Source organism: Bufo gargarizans, chromosome 2 (assembly GCF_014858855.1).
Source record: "Bufo gargarizans isolate SCDJY-AF-19 chromosome 2, ASM1485885v1, whole genome shotgun sequence".
Lineage (NCBI taxonomy): Eukaryota > Metazoa > Chordata > Amphibia > Anura > Bufonidae > Bufo > Bufo gargarizans.
Genome location: NC_058081.1, coordinates 513106841 through 513123659, shown reverse-complemented (window position 1 = coordinate 513123659; position 16819 = coordinate 513106841). Strand labels below are relative to the sequence as shown.

Below are 16819 nucleotides of genomic sequence, written 5' to 3'. Positions count from 1 at the left end.
CCGAGAGCGGTCCGTGGTAACACGGGCTGGATTCCTGTTCAGAGCAGGAGCGCACGGCGTCAATGGTTGCTATGACGCCGTGCGCTTCCTGCTGCCGCCGCAGTACAGTAATACACCGGTATGACCTATACCGGTGTATTACTGTACTACGGCGGCAGCAGGAAGCGCACGGCGTCATAGCAACCATTGACGCCGTGCGCTCCTGCTCTCAGCAGGAATCCAGCCCGTGTTACCACGGACCGCTCACGGCCGTGTGCGTTCGGCCTAATGTGTATTGGGAGCTCCTGACTCCTGAACCCATCATCTGAATTTATAAGCCACCAGAGGTATCTGGCAAAATCTTTCTCCTCCCTCCCCATAAAAAATACATGCACGCTTGGCCAAACCGAGCATGTATTTCTATAGGGGAGTCGGGAGAGATGGCTGTTGGCCTAATTATTGGGCCAACCGCTATTGACTGTGTATGGGCCCCTTAAGGGTCCGAACAAGGTGGATATAAATCTGTGGCATTAAGTAGACATGTTCCATACATATCACAGGCCACTTTCATTAGTATCTGTAAGCCAAACCCAGGTTTGAGTAAAAAGCCACGAATATCAGACAAGGAAGTGGGAACCAGCCACGCAAAATACCCAGGATGATTTAACAGTTTTGAATGTATGAGCTTGTATTTTTACAAAAGAACAGATGAGGGTACTTACTACGGGCTTGTTCACACGACCATACGGCTTTTTTTTAGCGTTTTTCGGGATGTTTTTAACGGATCAGTTTTTTTTTGTTTTTTTAGTAGTGTTTCCGGTTCCATTCCATTTTTCCGTTCCGCTTTTCTATATGGCATATACAGTAATGACATCGAAAAAATTTGGCTGGGCATAAACGTGATTTGCGGGCAATAACAGAACATGTTCCATCTTTGAACGGAAATACGAAAACGGAATGCATACGGAGTACATTCAATTTTTTTGCGGAACCATTTAAATAAACAGTTCCGTATACGGATCATATACGGAACAGAAAAAAACAGCCCGTATATTTTAAAATCTGGATGTAAGTGTTCAGCTAGAAGGTCCAAATCCATATGAAATTGTGTTTCCCAGTAGATTTGTACTTGAGACTAGACCTGCAATAGATAACTGTAACCTCTCCTGACATGTCTGTTTTAGTAACTACTTACATTCCCCATTTAATAACAATTCTGGAGCATCTATTCTTCAAACTCTATGTTGTGCCATTCCTTTATTATTCCTGCTAGAATTTATAAAATAATTACTTGCAGGGTCCACATGAGTGTTACCAGTTTGGGGGGGGGGGGGGGTGTCCCTGTACAACCTGACACTTGCAGCACTGTAAATGCTAGATTGTGGAGGCACCTGAGAGTATGTTCCGCCAAGTGTATTCGGCTTATCACACTTTGAACATATGCTGATTTTGTACTTCTGAGTTCTTGAGTTATTTTGAGTTGTTGGATCTATTATGTTTTTTACTTTTTCTATGTAGTCCTGCGTGACTCGCTATGATGTATATCTATTATATTTAGGCCGTGAACAAGGTCCGAGATGAACGGAAACGTTGCCCATGTCATTATAACATCTTTGGATGGAATAAAAGTCTAAATGCAACTTAACACTTCTCCGAGTGCTGTGGTCTTTTATAATTTTATTTTGGGAAACTACCCTACCACTGAGCACCAGGACACAACCACTGATGTGGAGTGCCAACCATTTCTCTTCTTATTTCCAGATTGTGGAGGGACACACTCTCAGCTGGTAACACTGATCTGGACCTTCATTGAAAACTGCTAGTAATTCATTCATAAACTTCTAGCGGGAATAATAAAGGAATGCCACATCATACAGTCATAAAAACTGATGCGTCAGAATTGTTAGGAAAAGGAGAGAAGAAAAATAGCAAAATATAGCTAAACCAAGTGTATCAAAATACTTTGGGGCACATTTACTAAGCCCTAAGCTGGCAGTGGTCTGCCGAAGTTATGTAGGGGCACCGGCCTCTACATAACTTTGGCGCATCCAGCGCCGATTCGAAATGTAAAAACAACTTTCTAGCTGTCTTACATTTAGACCATTTTCTACGCCTAAACCAGGCATAGAAAATGGTAAATGAGACGGGCTTGCCAGCCCTTCCCCGATCACTTTTTTAGACCTGGCGTGAACGGGGAAGAAGTCGCAGTTAGGCTAGTTTCACACTAGCGGTAGTACTTTTAGTCCGGCTGCCTCTCGCCGTGCGCTGCCGTCGGAGCTTTGCCCCCATTATAGTCAATGGGGATGGAGGGGTAGTCCGGGGGCACACATGAACTAGTGGCAGGACGGATCCGACAGGCTGTTCACCCGCCGGACCAGCCTGCCAGACTCCTTTGCCACTAGTGTGAAACTAGCCTTACTGCTGCACCATGATATGCAACAGAATGTGCGCCAGATATATGCCACAAAAGTGGCGTTTATCTGGTCATAAACGATCCCCTTTGTTTCTGAGCACCAAGGGTATGTAAGTAGTCTCTAGGGGGGTGATTATACTTGTATCTAAACCCGTTACAGGGGGTGATTATTCTTGTATCTTATAGGAGGGAGAGGCCTATTGGATCCTTATAGGGAATAGCCAACACTAACAGACCCCTTCAAAGTGGCTGGACCTGCGGTGGGGTTCATACTTACCTTGTCCTGCTTCTGGATTCCAGCAGCATTGCTCTATGGAGGCCTTGGCAGGTTCCGGGTTTCTGGTAATCAACATCCTGTTAATGGGAGTCTGTCTGCAGTGGTGACTGGTCCCAAAGACGTGGGTGCAGCGGTGGAGCAATGTAGCCAGAATCCAGAGGCAGGGACTAGGTAAGTATGAACCCCACTGCAGGTAAAGCCAGAAATGTGGTTGTTTGGCCTTGGAGGAAGCAGCTTGGTACGGTGACCACTGCAGCCAATCATATGCCTCAGCGGTCACAGCGCCTTTCCTGGTTTATCACTGCTTTGATGTAGCGTTCAAGCTGCAGGACCAAGCAGTTTTCTGGTCAGGAAAGTGGATGGGGTGAGTTAAATTTGTTTATTATTTTTAACCCCTCCATCACTATTTTACTAAGCATTCTGTATTAAGAATGCTATTATTTCGGGTACCAAACATGTTGATTTTTCTCACGCGCGTGCAAAACGCTTTGCACTCACGGGGAAAAAAATCGCGCATTTTACCGCAACACACCCGCAACGCCCGTGTGAAAGAGGCCTGACAATCTGAAACTAGTAGGAATCTTTTCCCAGGGACTGTGCACTTTTTAGATTAACAACACCAAATTCAAGGGAATCTGTCACCCGCGACCTTCCTATCAGACTGTTTGGATAGACACATAGCGTTGGTTCACCGGATTAAAACGCTGTTCTTATTGTGTTGATCAGAGTCTCCGTTCCAGAGTTATGATACTTTTCTTAATATGCAAACTAGGCCTTTGGTGCAATAAGGGCGTCACCATTGCTCTTGTTGCACGTAAGCTCTGCTCTTTTCTGTGGCCTGCACCTTTCTAGCTGCTTTGATTGACAGGGTCAGACAGTGGCAAAGGAGCCTGAGAGGGGCGGGCCACAGAATGGAGTGGCACTTTGGGTTCAAATTGAGCAATTATAAAACCTTCATGGCACCAAAGGCCTAGTTTGCATATTGAGAAAAAGTATCAACTCAAGAACGGAGCTTCGCATCAACATTCGAAAAACAGGGTTTTACTCACGTGAACCACAGCCATGTGTCTATGCAAACAGTCTGACAGGGAGGTCGCTGGTGACAGACTTAGGCCGGGTTCACATCACATTTTTCCCATCAAAAAAAGTATACGTTAAAGGGGTTGTCCGGGTTCAGAGCTGAACCCGGACAAACCTCCATTTTCACCCTGGCAGCCCCCCTGACTTGAGCATCAGAGCAGTTCATGCTCCGATGCTCTCCTTTGCCCTGCGCTAAATTGCGCAGGGCAAAGGCATTTTTTAGGAGTTCCGGTGATGTCCCGGGGCTCTCCATGGGGCTGACAGGAACCCCGGTGACGTCACCGGCACTGATGGGCGGGATTTAGCTCTGCCCTAGCCAGTAAAACGGCTAGGGCAGAGCTAAAGCCCGCCCCTCAGAGCCGGTGACGTCACCGAACACACTGCCGGGTGGAAGTTACAGCCCAGCAGTGTGTTATTGAAAACAAAAGGGCCCGTGCCCTGCGCGGTTTAGCGCAGGGCACGGGAGCGCATCGGAGCATGAGATGCTCCGATGCTAGGCTCAGGGGGGCTGCCTGGGTGAAAATAAGGGTATGTCCGGGTTCAGCTCTGAACCCGGACAACCCCCTTTAAACGGATGCCTCAGACTGATGCCATAGAGTGGCATCTGTTCACCATAGCGTTCCATTGTAAAAAATAAGTATACTTTTTTTACAGGATTGTGCAGGATACAAGAACGTGGTGTGCTGCATATTTGTATCCTTTTTTTTTTTTGTAACATATACCTCAAACGAAGGCATAAAACGTGATGTGAACCCACTCTTACGCTGGGTTCAGACCTGAGCGTTCGGGATGTTGCGCTCCTGGTTTTGGCTTCCAAATACTGACCGTGTGAAAATAGCCAAACAGTGGAATCCACAGTGAAAATCCATGGCTAATCTGCCATGACGATACATGCCTTTAAGTGCTAGTCATCTAGTAGATTCAGGCTTGTCCATGGATATGAACCATGGTTCTGTCCAATGACTGATCACGTAAATGGGCCTTTATCCTTAAGGCTCCTTTAGACTGTTCAATGTTCTGGCAGATTATCGCTAATGAGCGCTCGTACGGATACCTGTTAGCGATAATCTGTCTGTGTATAGGTGCCGCCGATTACCTGATGAACGAGTCAAGTGATTGTTCATCGGGTAAAATGATCATTGGTGCGATCCCCTAGATCAGTGGTGGCGAACCTATGGCACGGGTGCCAGAGGCAGCACTCAGAGCCCTATCTGCGGGCACCCGCACCCTGTAAAAAGTCTATGGTGTACCAATATGCCTTAGACTTCTCCAGCCATTCATCAGCGCAGGGCGCACTATGAACAGCACAGGCAGCGCAGTGAATGTAGGCAGGCTATTATAGCTAAATGATAAAGTACATGGAAGGTATACCATATTGGTATTCAAGGAAAATTGCTGTGTTGGCACTTTACGATAAATTAGTGGGTTTTGGGTTGCAGTTTGGGCACTCTAAAAGGTTCACCATCACTGCCCTAAATCATCGTTTGCTGGGAGCAGATCATGCTATATAAATGTGCTCTGCTGCCGGGGCAAACAGGGATTCTGTATGCTTACTTACTAACATTTCAGTCGGTAAAATCGGGACCCATAAGCAACACCCCCAGGAACCTCCCAACCAGGAATACCCACTTATGGAGGGGGTTTATGCTATCCTCGCCCATTTTCAGCCTGGGACAGCGCAAATTTGCCAGGACTGTCTCTGAAAATCAGGGACAGTCCTGCCAAATTCAGGACAGTTGGCAACTCTATGTATGGGGACGAGTGATGGCATTAGCGATCACTCCTCCTCATACTGTAGAGGAGATCGGTGCTTGTAAATGTGGCAGTCTCCTTCACTGACAAGCAGATAATTATCGTGAAGGAACGCTTCCTTCCCGACAATAGTCTACTGAGTCTATCATTGTAAACCTGCAGAATCTCCAGCCTGAAATGGCTGATAACAGGGAGCAATACCCTGTATTCACCTGTCCTACAGTCAGCCTCTCATTGGCATGCTGATAAAAGCTATTGATTGCATTTATCCAGACTGTAGGTTTAGTGTGCTTTTAGTTTGCCCTGCGTCTGTCCACCCCCCAGAGCTGCTTTACTTACAGCAAGACCTCATTTTCCTATGAAAAGTCAACACCCTGGTCACGCAGTACGACTAAGGCCTCATGCACACGACCGTTGTGTGTTTTGCGGTCTGCAAATTGCAGATCCGCAAAACACGGATGGCGCAATTTGCGGAATGGCACGGACAGCCATTGATATAACTGCCTATTCTTGTCCGCAAAACGGACAAGAATAGGACAGGTTATATATTTCCTTCGGACCACGGAACGGAGCAACGGATGCGGACAGCACACAGAGTGCTGTCTGCATCTTTTGCAGCCTCATTGAATACAGGATGTAACTCAGGATCAGTACAGGATAAGTAATGTATGTACACAGTGACATCACCAGCAGAATAGTGAGTGCAGCTCTGGAGTATAATACAGGATGTAACTCAGGATCAGTACAGGATAAGTAATGTAATGTATGTACACAGTGACTCCACCAGCAAAATAGTGAGTGCAGCTCTGGAGTATAATACAGGATATAACTCAGGATAAGTAATGTATGTATTATTCACTGTATGGAGGTGTTATCCATAGTATAGGAGTATTATTCACTGTATAGAAGTATTATTGAGTGTATACTATGGGTATTAGTTAATGTATGGAGTTATTAATCACTGTATGGCGGTATTATCCCTTGTATAGGGGTATTATGCAATGTATATGGGTATTATTTAGTGTATGGGGGTATTATTCACTGTACACAGGAGTTATCCATTGTATAGGGGTGTTATTCACTGTACAGGGGTATTATTTAGTGTATGAGGGTATTCACTGTATGGAGATGTTATCCATTATATAGAGGGATTATTCACTGTACACAGGAGTTATCCATTGTATAGGGGTGTTATTCACTGTACAGGGGTATTATTTAGTGTATGAGGGTATTCACTGTATGGAGATGTTATCCATTATATAGAGGTATTATTCACTGTACGCAGGAGTTATCCATTGTATAGGGGTGTTATTCACTGTACAGGGGTATTATCTAGTTTATGAGGGGATTCACTGTATGCAGGAGTTATCCATTGTATAGAGGTATTATTGACTGTATGCAGGTGTTATGCATTGTACAGCGGTGTTGTTCACTGTCCGGAAGTATTATGCAGTATTTGGCAGGAGAATGGAGTACGTCCTCGGTGCTCTCGTCTTCTTCATCATTCCAATATTATCACTCTCTCATAGACGGAGAATCCCTGCAGCTCCGCGCTCTCTGATTCTTGGTCCTCCCCGCTCTCCGTCCACAGCATCACGTGACAGGTCGGAAGCGGAAGTAGTGGCAAAACCGCAGACCTTGGGGATCCTGGGGTCCGGTTCTTCTGAACGTGAGTCATGTGACCTCGGAGCGGAGGCTGTCCATGGCTGATATGTACGGGTGGAGGATGCGCAGACGTGTCTGACACCCTCAGGGAGATGGTAGATATGACTGATAAGGGGCAGGGGACTGATGTAAACAAGGGGCGTGGTCTAATTCATTCAGGGAGGTGGATGGGTGCTGACTGCTGGAGGGTGACCTGTATACTGAGGTGGCGGTTGCATATGGACCCTGGTGTCTGTGGGGCCCCCTCAGGCCTTGTTTACAAGTAGATTTGTGTTGTGGTGCTTTAAATTGAGCCTCTGGTGATGGATACAGGGAGGGGTACGTGACATATCTACAGGGGGTGACAGATATATATACATTGGAGGGCAGGGGTGACTATTGTGACCTCAGTGTATGCGCTATTCATTATATATTGCTTCCTTCCCCCTGCAGGTGACTGTGCCACCATAAACCATGCCAGGAAAGCTGAAGGTCAAGATAGTGGCGGGACGCCACTTACCGGTGATGGACCGCGCCAGTGACCTGACCGATGCCTTTGTTGAGGTCAGTCAGAGTAGATTGTAAGCTCTTCTGCCACAGCCTACCCTGGATTCTAAATGTCGTTTTGCCGGTTATCGGTTATGATGCGACAGCGGAGCCCTTCATGGAGGGCCCTGTGCTAAATAATACTTATTGATCTACCAAAACTAAAATCTACCTGTAAATCGCATACGCCGAATCATCTTTTACAGTTTTTTCGCTTTATAAGACGCACCTGCTGATAAGACGCACCCCATGTTTTAAAGGAGGAAAATAAGAAAAACATTTATCACACCTCATATCAGATCCTCAGATCAGACCCCCCATATCAGAGCCTCAGATCTGACCCCCAAGACATGACATCACACCCCCATTGTCACGGCAAGGTGTGTGAGGGAACACCACACCAAACACAAGAGGGGGGGGGGGGGGGAAGGTATCTGGCCTAGAAGCTAGGGAGAGGAAAAGGCCACCACCTAATGAATCCTAACCCTAGCCCTGACTTCTAACGGAATGAACGGACTTCAGTGGTAGGACCGTTCATTCACTGGAACCTAAAGCCTGTAATGCCCTGAGGTAGTTATAGGGCCCAAATATGACCTGTTCCTTAAGCAGAAAGAACAGGGGTCTTGACTGAGACCAGATGGCAGGAGAAACAAAACAAATACAAAGGAATAAGACACTTAACTCCTGATGTAGAAGAAAGAGGAGACACCACACACCAGCTCTTCCACTTGCAAATGAAGCTATACACCACAAGGAGTGACGGGAGTAGCCAGACTTAAATAGTAATGACCACTATGCTGCACCTGACTAGAGGTGTGGTCATTACCATCAACTGCAAAGTAAAATTAAAAGAGGCTGTCAGATGACATCACGTGCAGACAGCCTCTCTGACCTTCTAACACCTAGCCTGGGAGGATATCACATCAGACCCCTACATCAGAACATTACATGAGACTAGGGTTGCAGTAAACAAATATTTTAGTATTCTATTGATTATTTTTTACGATTAATCTAATAAGAAAAGCCTTCTTAAAATAATGCATTCCTTTATAAAAACAATATTTGTATTTCTTACAGTGGTATAGCAAATAATTGCACACACATAAGGCTTCTTTCACAGATACAATATACATTCTGTCAGAAGAACAGCCAGATTGTACCATATCGGGTATATCTGGATACTGCCGGCTGCTGCAGCGATTGACTGTAATGGGGTCCGAACTTGTTACAGCATTCAAGCTGGGTTTTGTAATGACAAAAAAAAGAAAGAAAAAGCTTTGGACGATACCCAGCATGTATGCCGAAACATGGCCAGATGGACCACATTATAGTCAATGAGGGCATATAGCTGGTTGTATCTGGCTATACCCAATACGGTGTACTCCTGCCGGCTGTTCTGCTACCAGAATGTGTATCTAAGGTTATGTTGTGAACTCCATCAGTCTGTTCCGGTGGAGGAACAGACTGCCGGAGTTCACTGGCTCCCATGATGTCCCCCTTTCCCAGTGCCTCCATGCCATCCACCATGTCCCCCACTCCCCCAGATCAGCCCCTCCATGACAAATAACAGGTGCCCCCATTAACCCCCCCCCGCACCAATAACTTTATACATACTAAATCACAGGTACCCCGATTAACCCCCCCCAATAACTTTATACATGCCATTGTCAAATCACAGGTGCCCCCATTAACCCCTCTACCCCCCCTCGCCAATAACTTTATACATGCCATTGCCAAATCGCAGGTGCCCACATTAACCCCCCCCCCTTCCCCGCCAATAGCTTTATACATGCCATTGCCAAATCTCAGGTGCCCCCGCCGCTGCTACCTTTATACTTACCTTTCTTGTCAGTGCGGCGTGCGCTAACACATGGAGTCCACAGGAGACGTGTCTTCATCCCAGCATGCACTAGGACCTGACGACACACACAGCGTCAGCCAGCTCGCTGACGATGTGTGAACGCAAGGCCACGGATCGGTGAGTGAGAAGCTTCACTTCACTCGCGCTCCGTGGTCATGTGATTTAAACAAATCCTCGATGCAGGGGAACTAGGAGTTGTTTCAGCCCTACAGGAGACCCCCCACATCAGAACATTACATGAGACCCTCATATCAGGACATTACATAAGACCTTCATATCAGCCCTCCATTTCAGACCTTAAAATAAAAAACTTCTCTTACCTCTCCAGCGCCGCAGCTCCACTCCGGGTCCGGTGGTCTCTTCAAAAGTCACACTCCCCTGTCTTCTCTGGCCAGCGCTGCACAGTCACCTGAATTCATGCAGCGTCGGGTCATAGTGTGCGCACTACGTCCTGACGCTGTATGCGCGCCTGCGGCCACAGGAAGGAAGACCAGGGAGGGTGAGTACAGGTAGCACTTGCAGCACTTCACTCCCCTTTCCCGGCACCTAATGTATACTAGTGAGCGCTTCCATAATTGAAGTACTTACTAGTATTCACTATATAAGACGCACAATACACCCCCCCCCCCCCCCCCACACACACTTTTTTTTGGGGGGGGGGGGCAAAAGTGCGTCTTATAAAGCGAAAAATAGGGTATCTGGAAAGGAAGCCTTAACCTTTTTCTCTTTTCTGTTTAACCTTCAGGTGAAGTTTGCAAACACCACTTTTAAGACAGATGTGTACCCCAAGTCCCTCAATCCACAGTGGAACTCGGAATGGTTCAAGTTTGAGGTGACCATTTACTCCCCCGCCCCAATAACAACTGGCGATGGGAAGATACCTTTGCCGGACATTAAAGGGATATTCCGGTTGTGACAAGTTATCCCCTATCCTGTGGATATGGAATAACTGTTAAAGGGGTTGTCACATACCCAGAATTTCACCCAAGCAGCCCCCTGTTATGAGCATCGGAGCATTTCATGCTCCAATGCTCTCCCTTACCCTGCACTTTTTTTGTTTATAATAACATACTGCTGGGCGGAGGCTGCCTGGGTGAAAATGTGGGTATCTCCAGGTACAGCTCTGAACCCGGACAACTCCTTTAAATCAGTGAGGGTCCTACCAGTCAGAAGAACAAGAAACCTGAATGGAGTGACAGGTTAGGCAAGTGCGCTGTTGCAGCATCCATCTCTATGGGACTTCTGGAAATAGTTAAATGCTGTAATCTAGGGTTGTCTCGGGTATTGAATTATCGATACCCAATCAATACTTTTGTCCCGGTATCGGTTCGATACCGGGATTTGCCATTTACTGATACTAGTGCGGCACCTGAGGGGTTACTGCCGAGAATCGCAGCTACCTCTCATAGAGGTCAGGTGCCGGCTATGTTATTCTGCAGCCAATACCTGCCTCCTGTATTTGAATTAATGAGTGCACCCCCCAACCCCAGTATTAAAGTCATTGTGGCGAAGTGCGCCCTCCCCCCAACCCTAGTATTAAAAAGATTGGTGGTGCAGTGCACGCAGCTTTTTTGGTGTTTTTTTTTTTTTTTGCGTGGTATCGAGTATTGCAATACTTTTTTATGGTATCGAAACTGAATAAAAATTTTGGTATCGAGAGAACCCTACTGTAATCAGCCATCTCCGGAACTCCTTAGAGATGAATGGATCTGCCACTCCGTTCATTTTGGGGTTTTTAGAATAGTACGTGGTCCCCATTCTTGTGATTGGTAGGACCGCCACTAATCTACCTATCCTGTGGTTGGGGATAACATATCACCACCGGAATACCCCTTTAACTTCTCACGCCCTGTCTCTCTCTGCTGCAGGTTGATGATGAGGATTTGCAGGATGAGCCTTTACAGATCACGGTACTGGATCACGACACGTACAGTGCCAATGACGCCATTGGGAAGGTGTACATAGACATAGACCCTCTATTGTACACCGAGGCTGCTACTGTCATCTCCGGATGGTTTCCAATCTATGACACCATACATGGTGAGAACCAGTCTGATGTGGATGTCACCTGCTCCTCCATACTGGAGTCGTCCTCTTCTGTCAGGTTGTGTAATGCTGCTTCAGCTGGGTGTATCTGTTTCCTGGGAAAACTAGGTGGCAACCAATATGGCTGCTATTGCAGCCTTCCCAAAGTTTTCCACCTAGCTTTCCCAGATTCCTGAACAGCATCTACCATAACCTCCTACCCCCTTTATATTGGTATATAACTAGTGGGAAACAAACCCTGGCAGAGTTGTATTGGGGGTGTAGCAGTTCTCACCCATCTTTCCTAAAAAGAGATAGAAGAAAATGCTGAAAATAAGTTTTAAAAACTTGACAGAAGATCACAATTTAAGGTCTGCTTAGAAGTCCACCCTAGGTGAATGGAACCCCTGCTGTAAAACACCGTCATTCTGAATTTTTATTGAGCCCATCTATTTGACCACTTATCTCTGCTCATTCTAGCGATCAGTGGGCAGCACTCAGACATCACCAATCAGAACCTTTAATATGTCGCTATGACATATCAACCGTTTTTTTTAAAGTACAAGGACACGTTAAAGATGTGGATTTAGCCTTGTATGATGATGTGCTGGATGGAAATGCGCTATAATCCTTCTTGCTTCTCTTGAAAATAAATCGCCCATGCTGAGCCTTCCTCACCGTCAGCAGCTATGGCGCTACTGTCCCCATGGCTTTTTGGACGTGGAGTCATCTTTTCTTCTGTAAACCCTCCAGTCATCTATGTGGATTCTCACTGGCCCCTTCCTTTTTCTCTATGTGCTTCCCTCTCTTTTGCCTTCTCCCATGTTATGCCTCTGTGTGGCTCCTCCCATTCTAGTTCTCTCATCCTTGTCCTTACTGTATGGCTCCTCCCACTTCCACTGAATTGCATGCAATGTCAGATCTAATGCACCCTGGCTCTGGATAAGACATCAGGGCTGTGTCCACAGTAGGACTGGACATGTAACTATGTAGTGCTGCAGCGCTCATATCTGTATCTGTGTTGGCTTAAAAGCTTTGACTTTTTGCACTGTTGTCTCTCTCTTCTTACAGGGATTCGTGGTGAGATCAGCGTGGTGGTGAAAGTCGATCTGTTCAACGACCTAAATCGCTTTAGACAGTCTTCATGTGGAGTCAAGTTCTTCTGCAGTGAGTGATCTGAAGAGATTTGCAATGTCCCACAGTCTGCTACTAGGGTCGTGTGATGAGAATAGTAGTCCTTAAAGGGGTTGTCCTGGTTCAGAGCTGAACCCGGACATATCCAAAATTTCACCCAGGCAGCCCCCCCTAACTTGAGCATCGGAGCAGTTCATGTTCCAGTGCTCTTCCTTGCCCTGCGCAGGATCGCGCAGGGCAAGGGCTCTCTTATTTACTATAGCACACTGCCGGGCGGAGGCCTCCGCCCAGCAGTGTGTTCGGTGGCGTCACCGGCTCTGATGGGTGGGCTTTAGCGCTGCCCTAGCCATTTTACAGGCTAGGTCAGCGCTAAAGCCCGCCCATCAGTCCCGGTGACGTCACCGGGCTCACTGCTGGGGGAAGAAGCCTCCGCCTGGCAGCTCGAAGGAGAGCCCGGTATGTCACCTGAACTCCACAAAATGCCTGCCTGGGTGAAATTCTGGGTATGTCCAGGTTCAGCTGTGAACCTGGACAACCCATTTAAAGTTGTGTCCAAATTAGGGGGAAAGGGTTGTTATTAATGAACTTAATAGTACTATACTATAGCCATAGCACCCGTTCTGATTTTCCATAGTACGTTATAGAGGAAGAACACCTACCAGACACCTCTGCACCACAAAGTACTGCTGTTACCTCTAAGAAACCAACAGATTTTCTCTGAGAACAATCAGATGTAAATACAGGCCATGATTACAGCTGCCCAGCTATCCAGACTTCTACTGGCAGATCTGCCAATTTACAATGCATTCGGAAAGTCTTCAGACCCTTTTTTCATATTTTTGTTATGCTGTGGCCTTGTGATAAAATGTAAAAGAAAATTCTGGTTTTCCTCAAGCAATCTGCACTCAATACCCCATAATGAGAAAGTAAAAACAGAATTTCAGAATTTTTTACTAATTTATTTAAAAAAAGAAAATTTGGCATGGACCCTTTGCCCTGACACTTCACATTTAGCTCTGGAGGCCTCCCATTTCTGTTGGTCTTTGATTGGAGTCCACCTCTGGTAAATTCAGTTGATTGGGCATGATTTGGAAAGACATACCCCTGTGTATAAAAGGTCTCACAGCTGACAATGCATATCAGAGCAAAAAACAAGCTTGAAGGGGACAGAACTGACTGTAGAGCTCAAAGACAGGATTGTGTGGAGTCGTAGATCCAGTGCTCCAGACTAAAAAAAAATATCAAGGAGCCATTGGCTCCTAACCTGAAAAATTTAGGAACCAAATGACATTTTTAGTCGCCAAATTTAAAATAGATATAATATAGCTGGGATGCTTAGGAGCATGGGCTTTTCTTGGCTACATCCCACGCAGTTTCCCATCTATCTCTAGAACAGGGCCCCCAAAATTAAGAAGAGAGCACCACACATGTGTGGTGGGCGCTCTCTGCTATTTCCAGAACTCCCATAGAAGTGAATGGACAGTGAACTACGCAAGCATGATAACCTCTCCATTCACCTATATGGAAGTTCCAGGAAGTTTCGGCACTCCCATAAAAGTCAGTAGACCATTTTGGTCGCCACCTGGAGCACTGAGATCTGGAGAAGGGTACAAAAAAAATTGTGCTTCACTGAAATTTCCCAGGAGCACTGTGGCCTCCATAAATCTTAAAAAGAAGAGGATTGAGAACAACCAGGACTTCCTATAGCTGGCCGTCTCGCCAAATTAAGTAATCGGGGAGAAGGGCCTTGGTAAGAGAGGTGGCCAAGAACCCAATGGGCATTCTGGCTGAGCTCCAAAAATCCTGTGTGCAGATGGGAGAAACTTCCAGAAGGTCAAACATCACTGCAGTATTCCACCAATCTGGGGTTTATGGCAGAGTGGCCAGAAAGAAGCCTGTTCTCAATAAGAGACGCATGAAACTTTGCAAAACAATAAAAAAAAAGCACCTAAAGGACTCTCAGACTGTAAAGCCAGATTCTCTGGTCTGATGAAGCAATGATTGAACTTTTTTGCCTTAATTCAAAGCATCGTGTCTGGAGGAAACCAGGCACTGCTCATCACCTGCCCAGTACTATCCCTACAGTGAAGCATGGTGGTGGCAGCACTATGCTGTGTGGGTGTTTTTCAGTGGCTGGAACCGGAATACTGGTCAGTGTTGAGGGAAAGTTGAATGGAGCAAAGAGATATTCTTAATGAAAACCTGATCCAGTGTCCTCTGGACCTCAGACTAAACAAAATGTTCCCCTTCCAACAAGATAATGACCCTAAGCACGCAGCCAATACAGCACATGAGTGGCTTAGGGACAACTCTGTGAATGTCCCTGAGTGGCCCAGCCAGAGTCCTGACTTGAACCCAATTGAACTTCTCTGGAAAGACCTGAAAATGGCTGTCCACTGACTGTCCCCAGCCAAGCTGACAGAGCTTTAGAGGATCTGTAGAGACGAATGGCAGAAAATCCCCAAATCCAGGTGCGTAAACCTTGTGGCATCATACCCAAGAAGACTGGAGGCTGTAATCACTGCCAAAGGTTCTTCAACTAAGTCCTGAGTAAAGGGTCTGAATACTTGTGTCAGTGCAAGATTTTAGTTTTTTCTTTTCAATAAATTAGCAAAGATTTCTAACATTCTGTTATCACTTTCTCATTATGAGGTATTCAGTGCAGAATGATGGCGATTTTTTTTTATTTTTTATTTTTTATTTTTTTTAAATCACGAGGCTGTAACATAAAATGTAAGGATCTGAAGACTTTCCTAATGCGTTGTATGCATCTCCCTTTCGTATATTGCTGTATAACTAGATTTTTATTTGTGGTTATGGACTCCATTACTTTGTGTGGTATGTATATAGCTGCAGGAAGATGTTACACCTGAGTGACCAGGCTGGTGTGGTACACATGCAGCGCCCTCTAGCAGCCAGGATGTATTACAGTTGCTCATCTGGCGTGTATATTTTGAGCCTGTAGAACACATTAAAATGATTATATTTTAATACTTTCCCTATAACCTAATCCTATGTATCTACATTCCAGCCACGTCCATTCCTAAGTCATACCGTGCAGTCGTAATCCATGGCTTTGTAGAAGAACTGGTGGTGAATGAGGATCCAGAATATCAGTGGATTGATCGAATCCGGACTCCAAGAGCTTCCAATGAGGCTCGACAGCGGTTGATTTCCCTGATGTCCGGTAAGTGGGTACAGGCAATGTGTATTTCCTCCTGCTAAATAGCTGCATTAAGGTATAAAGAATACAGCCTCCATGCAGTGTCATGTGACGATGTGACATAATCTGTGTACAATACTGTCTACAGTACCTGAGCTGATGGGTGTCATGCGTTCACGTTACGTGGCCATTTTTGTCTGCTCTTTGCTCCTTATATAATCAACTGGCAGGAGATGAACACTTGTCATCAGTTGTGGCTGCAATTCCAAAGGTCTCCTGTTATATCACCATGTGTGGATTCCAATTGTTTAACCCTTAATTCATGAGACTCCTTTTAATGCAGCAGCTTTTGTGGCAGCACCTCAGAAGAAGATTGCAGCACTGACCAGTCCCAATGCCCGGACGGCTAATGCTGTTAGCCTTTTAGATTTCACTGCATTGTTGACAGAGGGAAGAAGCTTTCTCTGTGAACCCATTGGTGGCCCGAGATATGATTGTGGGATGCCAGTAGATTATCATGGCAGCTGAGGGTGTAACAGAGGCCCCTAGGTCTGCCGTGAGGTCAGAATGTAACGCTGACTGGAAATAATACTAAGTATTCCAAAGCATTATATAAGTAATCAAACAATTGCTGCTACAAGTCCCCTGGGGGGCAAAATTCAATTCATAGTTTTACAACTACTTACAATGATCAATATAAACCTCACCTTGTCTTAAAGAGGTATTCCCATCTAAATGTTGGGGCATATCCCTAGGATGTGCCACAAATGTCAGATAGATGTGGGTCCTATCTCAAGCTTGGGGGCCTCCAAAGTGAAGGGAGAGCAGCCGCGCGTGTGGGGCCACTCTCCATTCATCGCTATGGGCATTCTGAAAATAGCCAAGCTCGCCCACATGCCATTTTCAGAAGTCTCATAGCAGTGAAGGAGAGCACACTGCACATGT

General features: G+C 46.0%; 1 protein-coding gene across 8 annotated transcripts in view; it reads left to right on the top strand.

The window, feature by feature from the left end:
• The first annotated feature begins 7100 nt into the window (after nucleotides 1-7100).
• C2CD5 (C2 calcium dependent domain containing 5) overlaps nucleotides 7101-16819 on the top strand; it is a 66981-nt gene continuing 57262 nt past the window's right edge. For 6 of the 8 annotated variants that reach the window (XM_044281301.1, XM_044281299.1, XM_044281298.1 and 3 more), the window contains exons 1-6: nucleotides 7101-7170; nucleotides 7599-7709; nucleotides 10298-10384; nucleotides 11421-11592; nucleotides 12649-12744; nucleotides 15743-15898. In XM_044281301.1, the coding sequence (XP_044137236.1) occupies nucleotides 7620-7709; nucleotides 10298-10384; nucleotides 11421-11592; nucleotides 12649-12744; nucleotides 15743-15898 (601 nt within the window). In that variant the 5' untranslated portion in view covers nucleotides 7101-7170; nucleotides 7599-7619. Of the gene's footprint in view, nucleotides 7262-7372; nucleotides 7485-7598; nucleotides 7710-10297; nucleotides 10385-11420; nucleotides 11593-12648; nucleotides 12745-15742; nucleotides 15899-16819 lie in introns of those variants that run through there. The other 2 variants (XM_044281294.1, XM_044281295.1) reach the window with 2 other exon arrangements.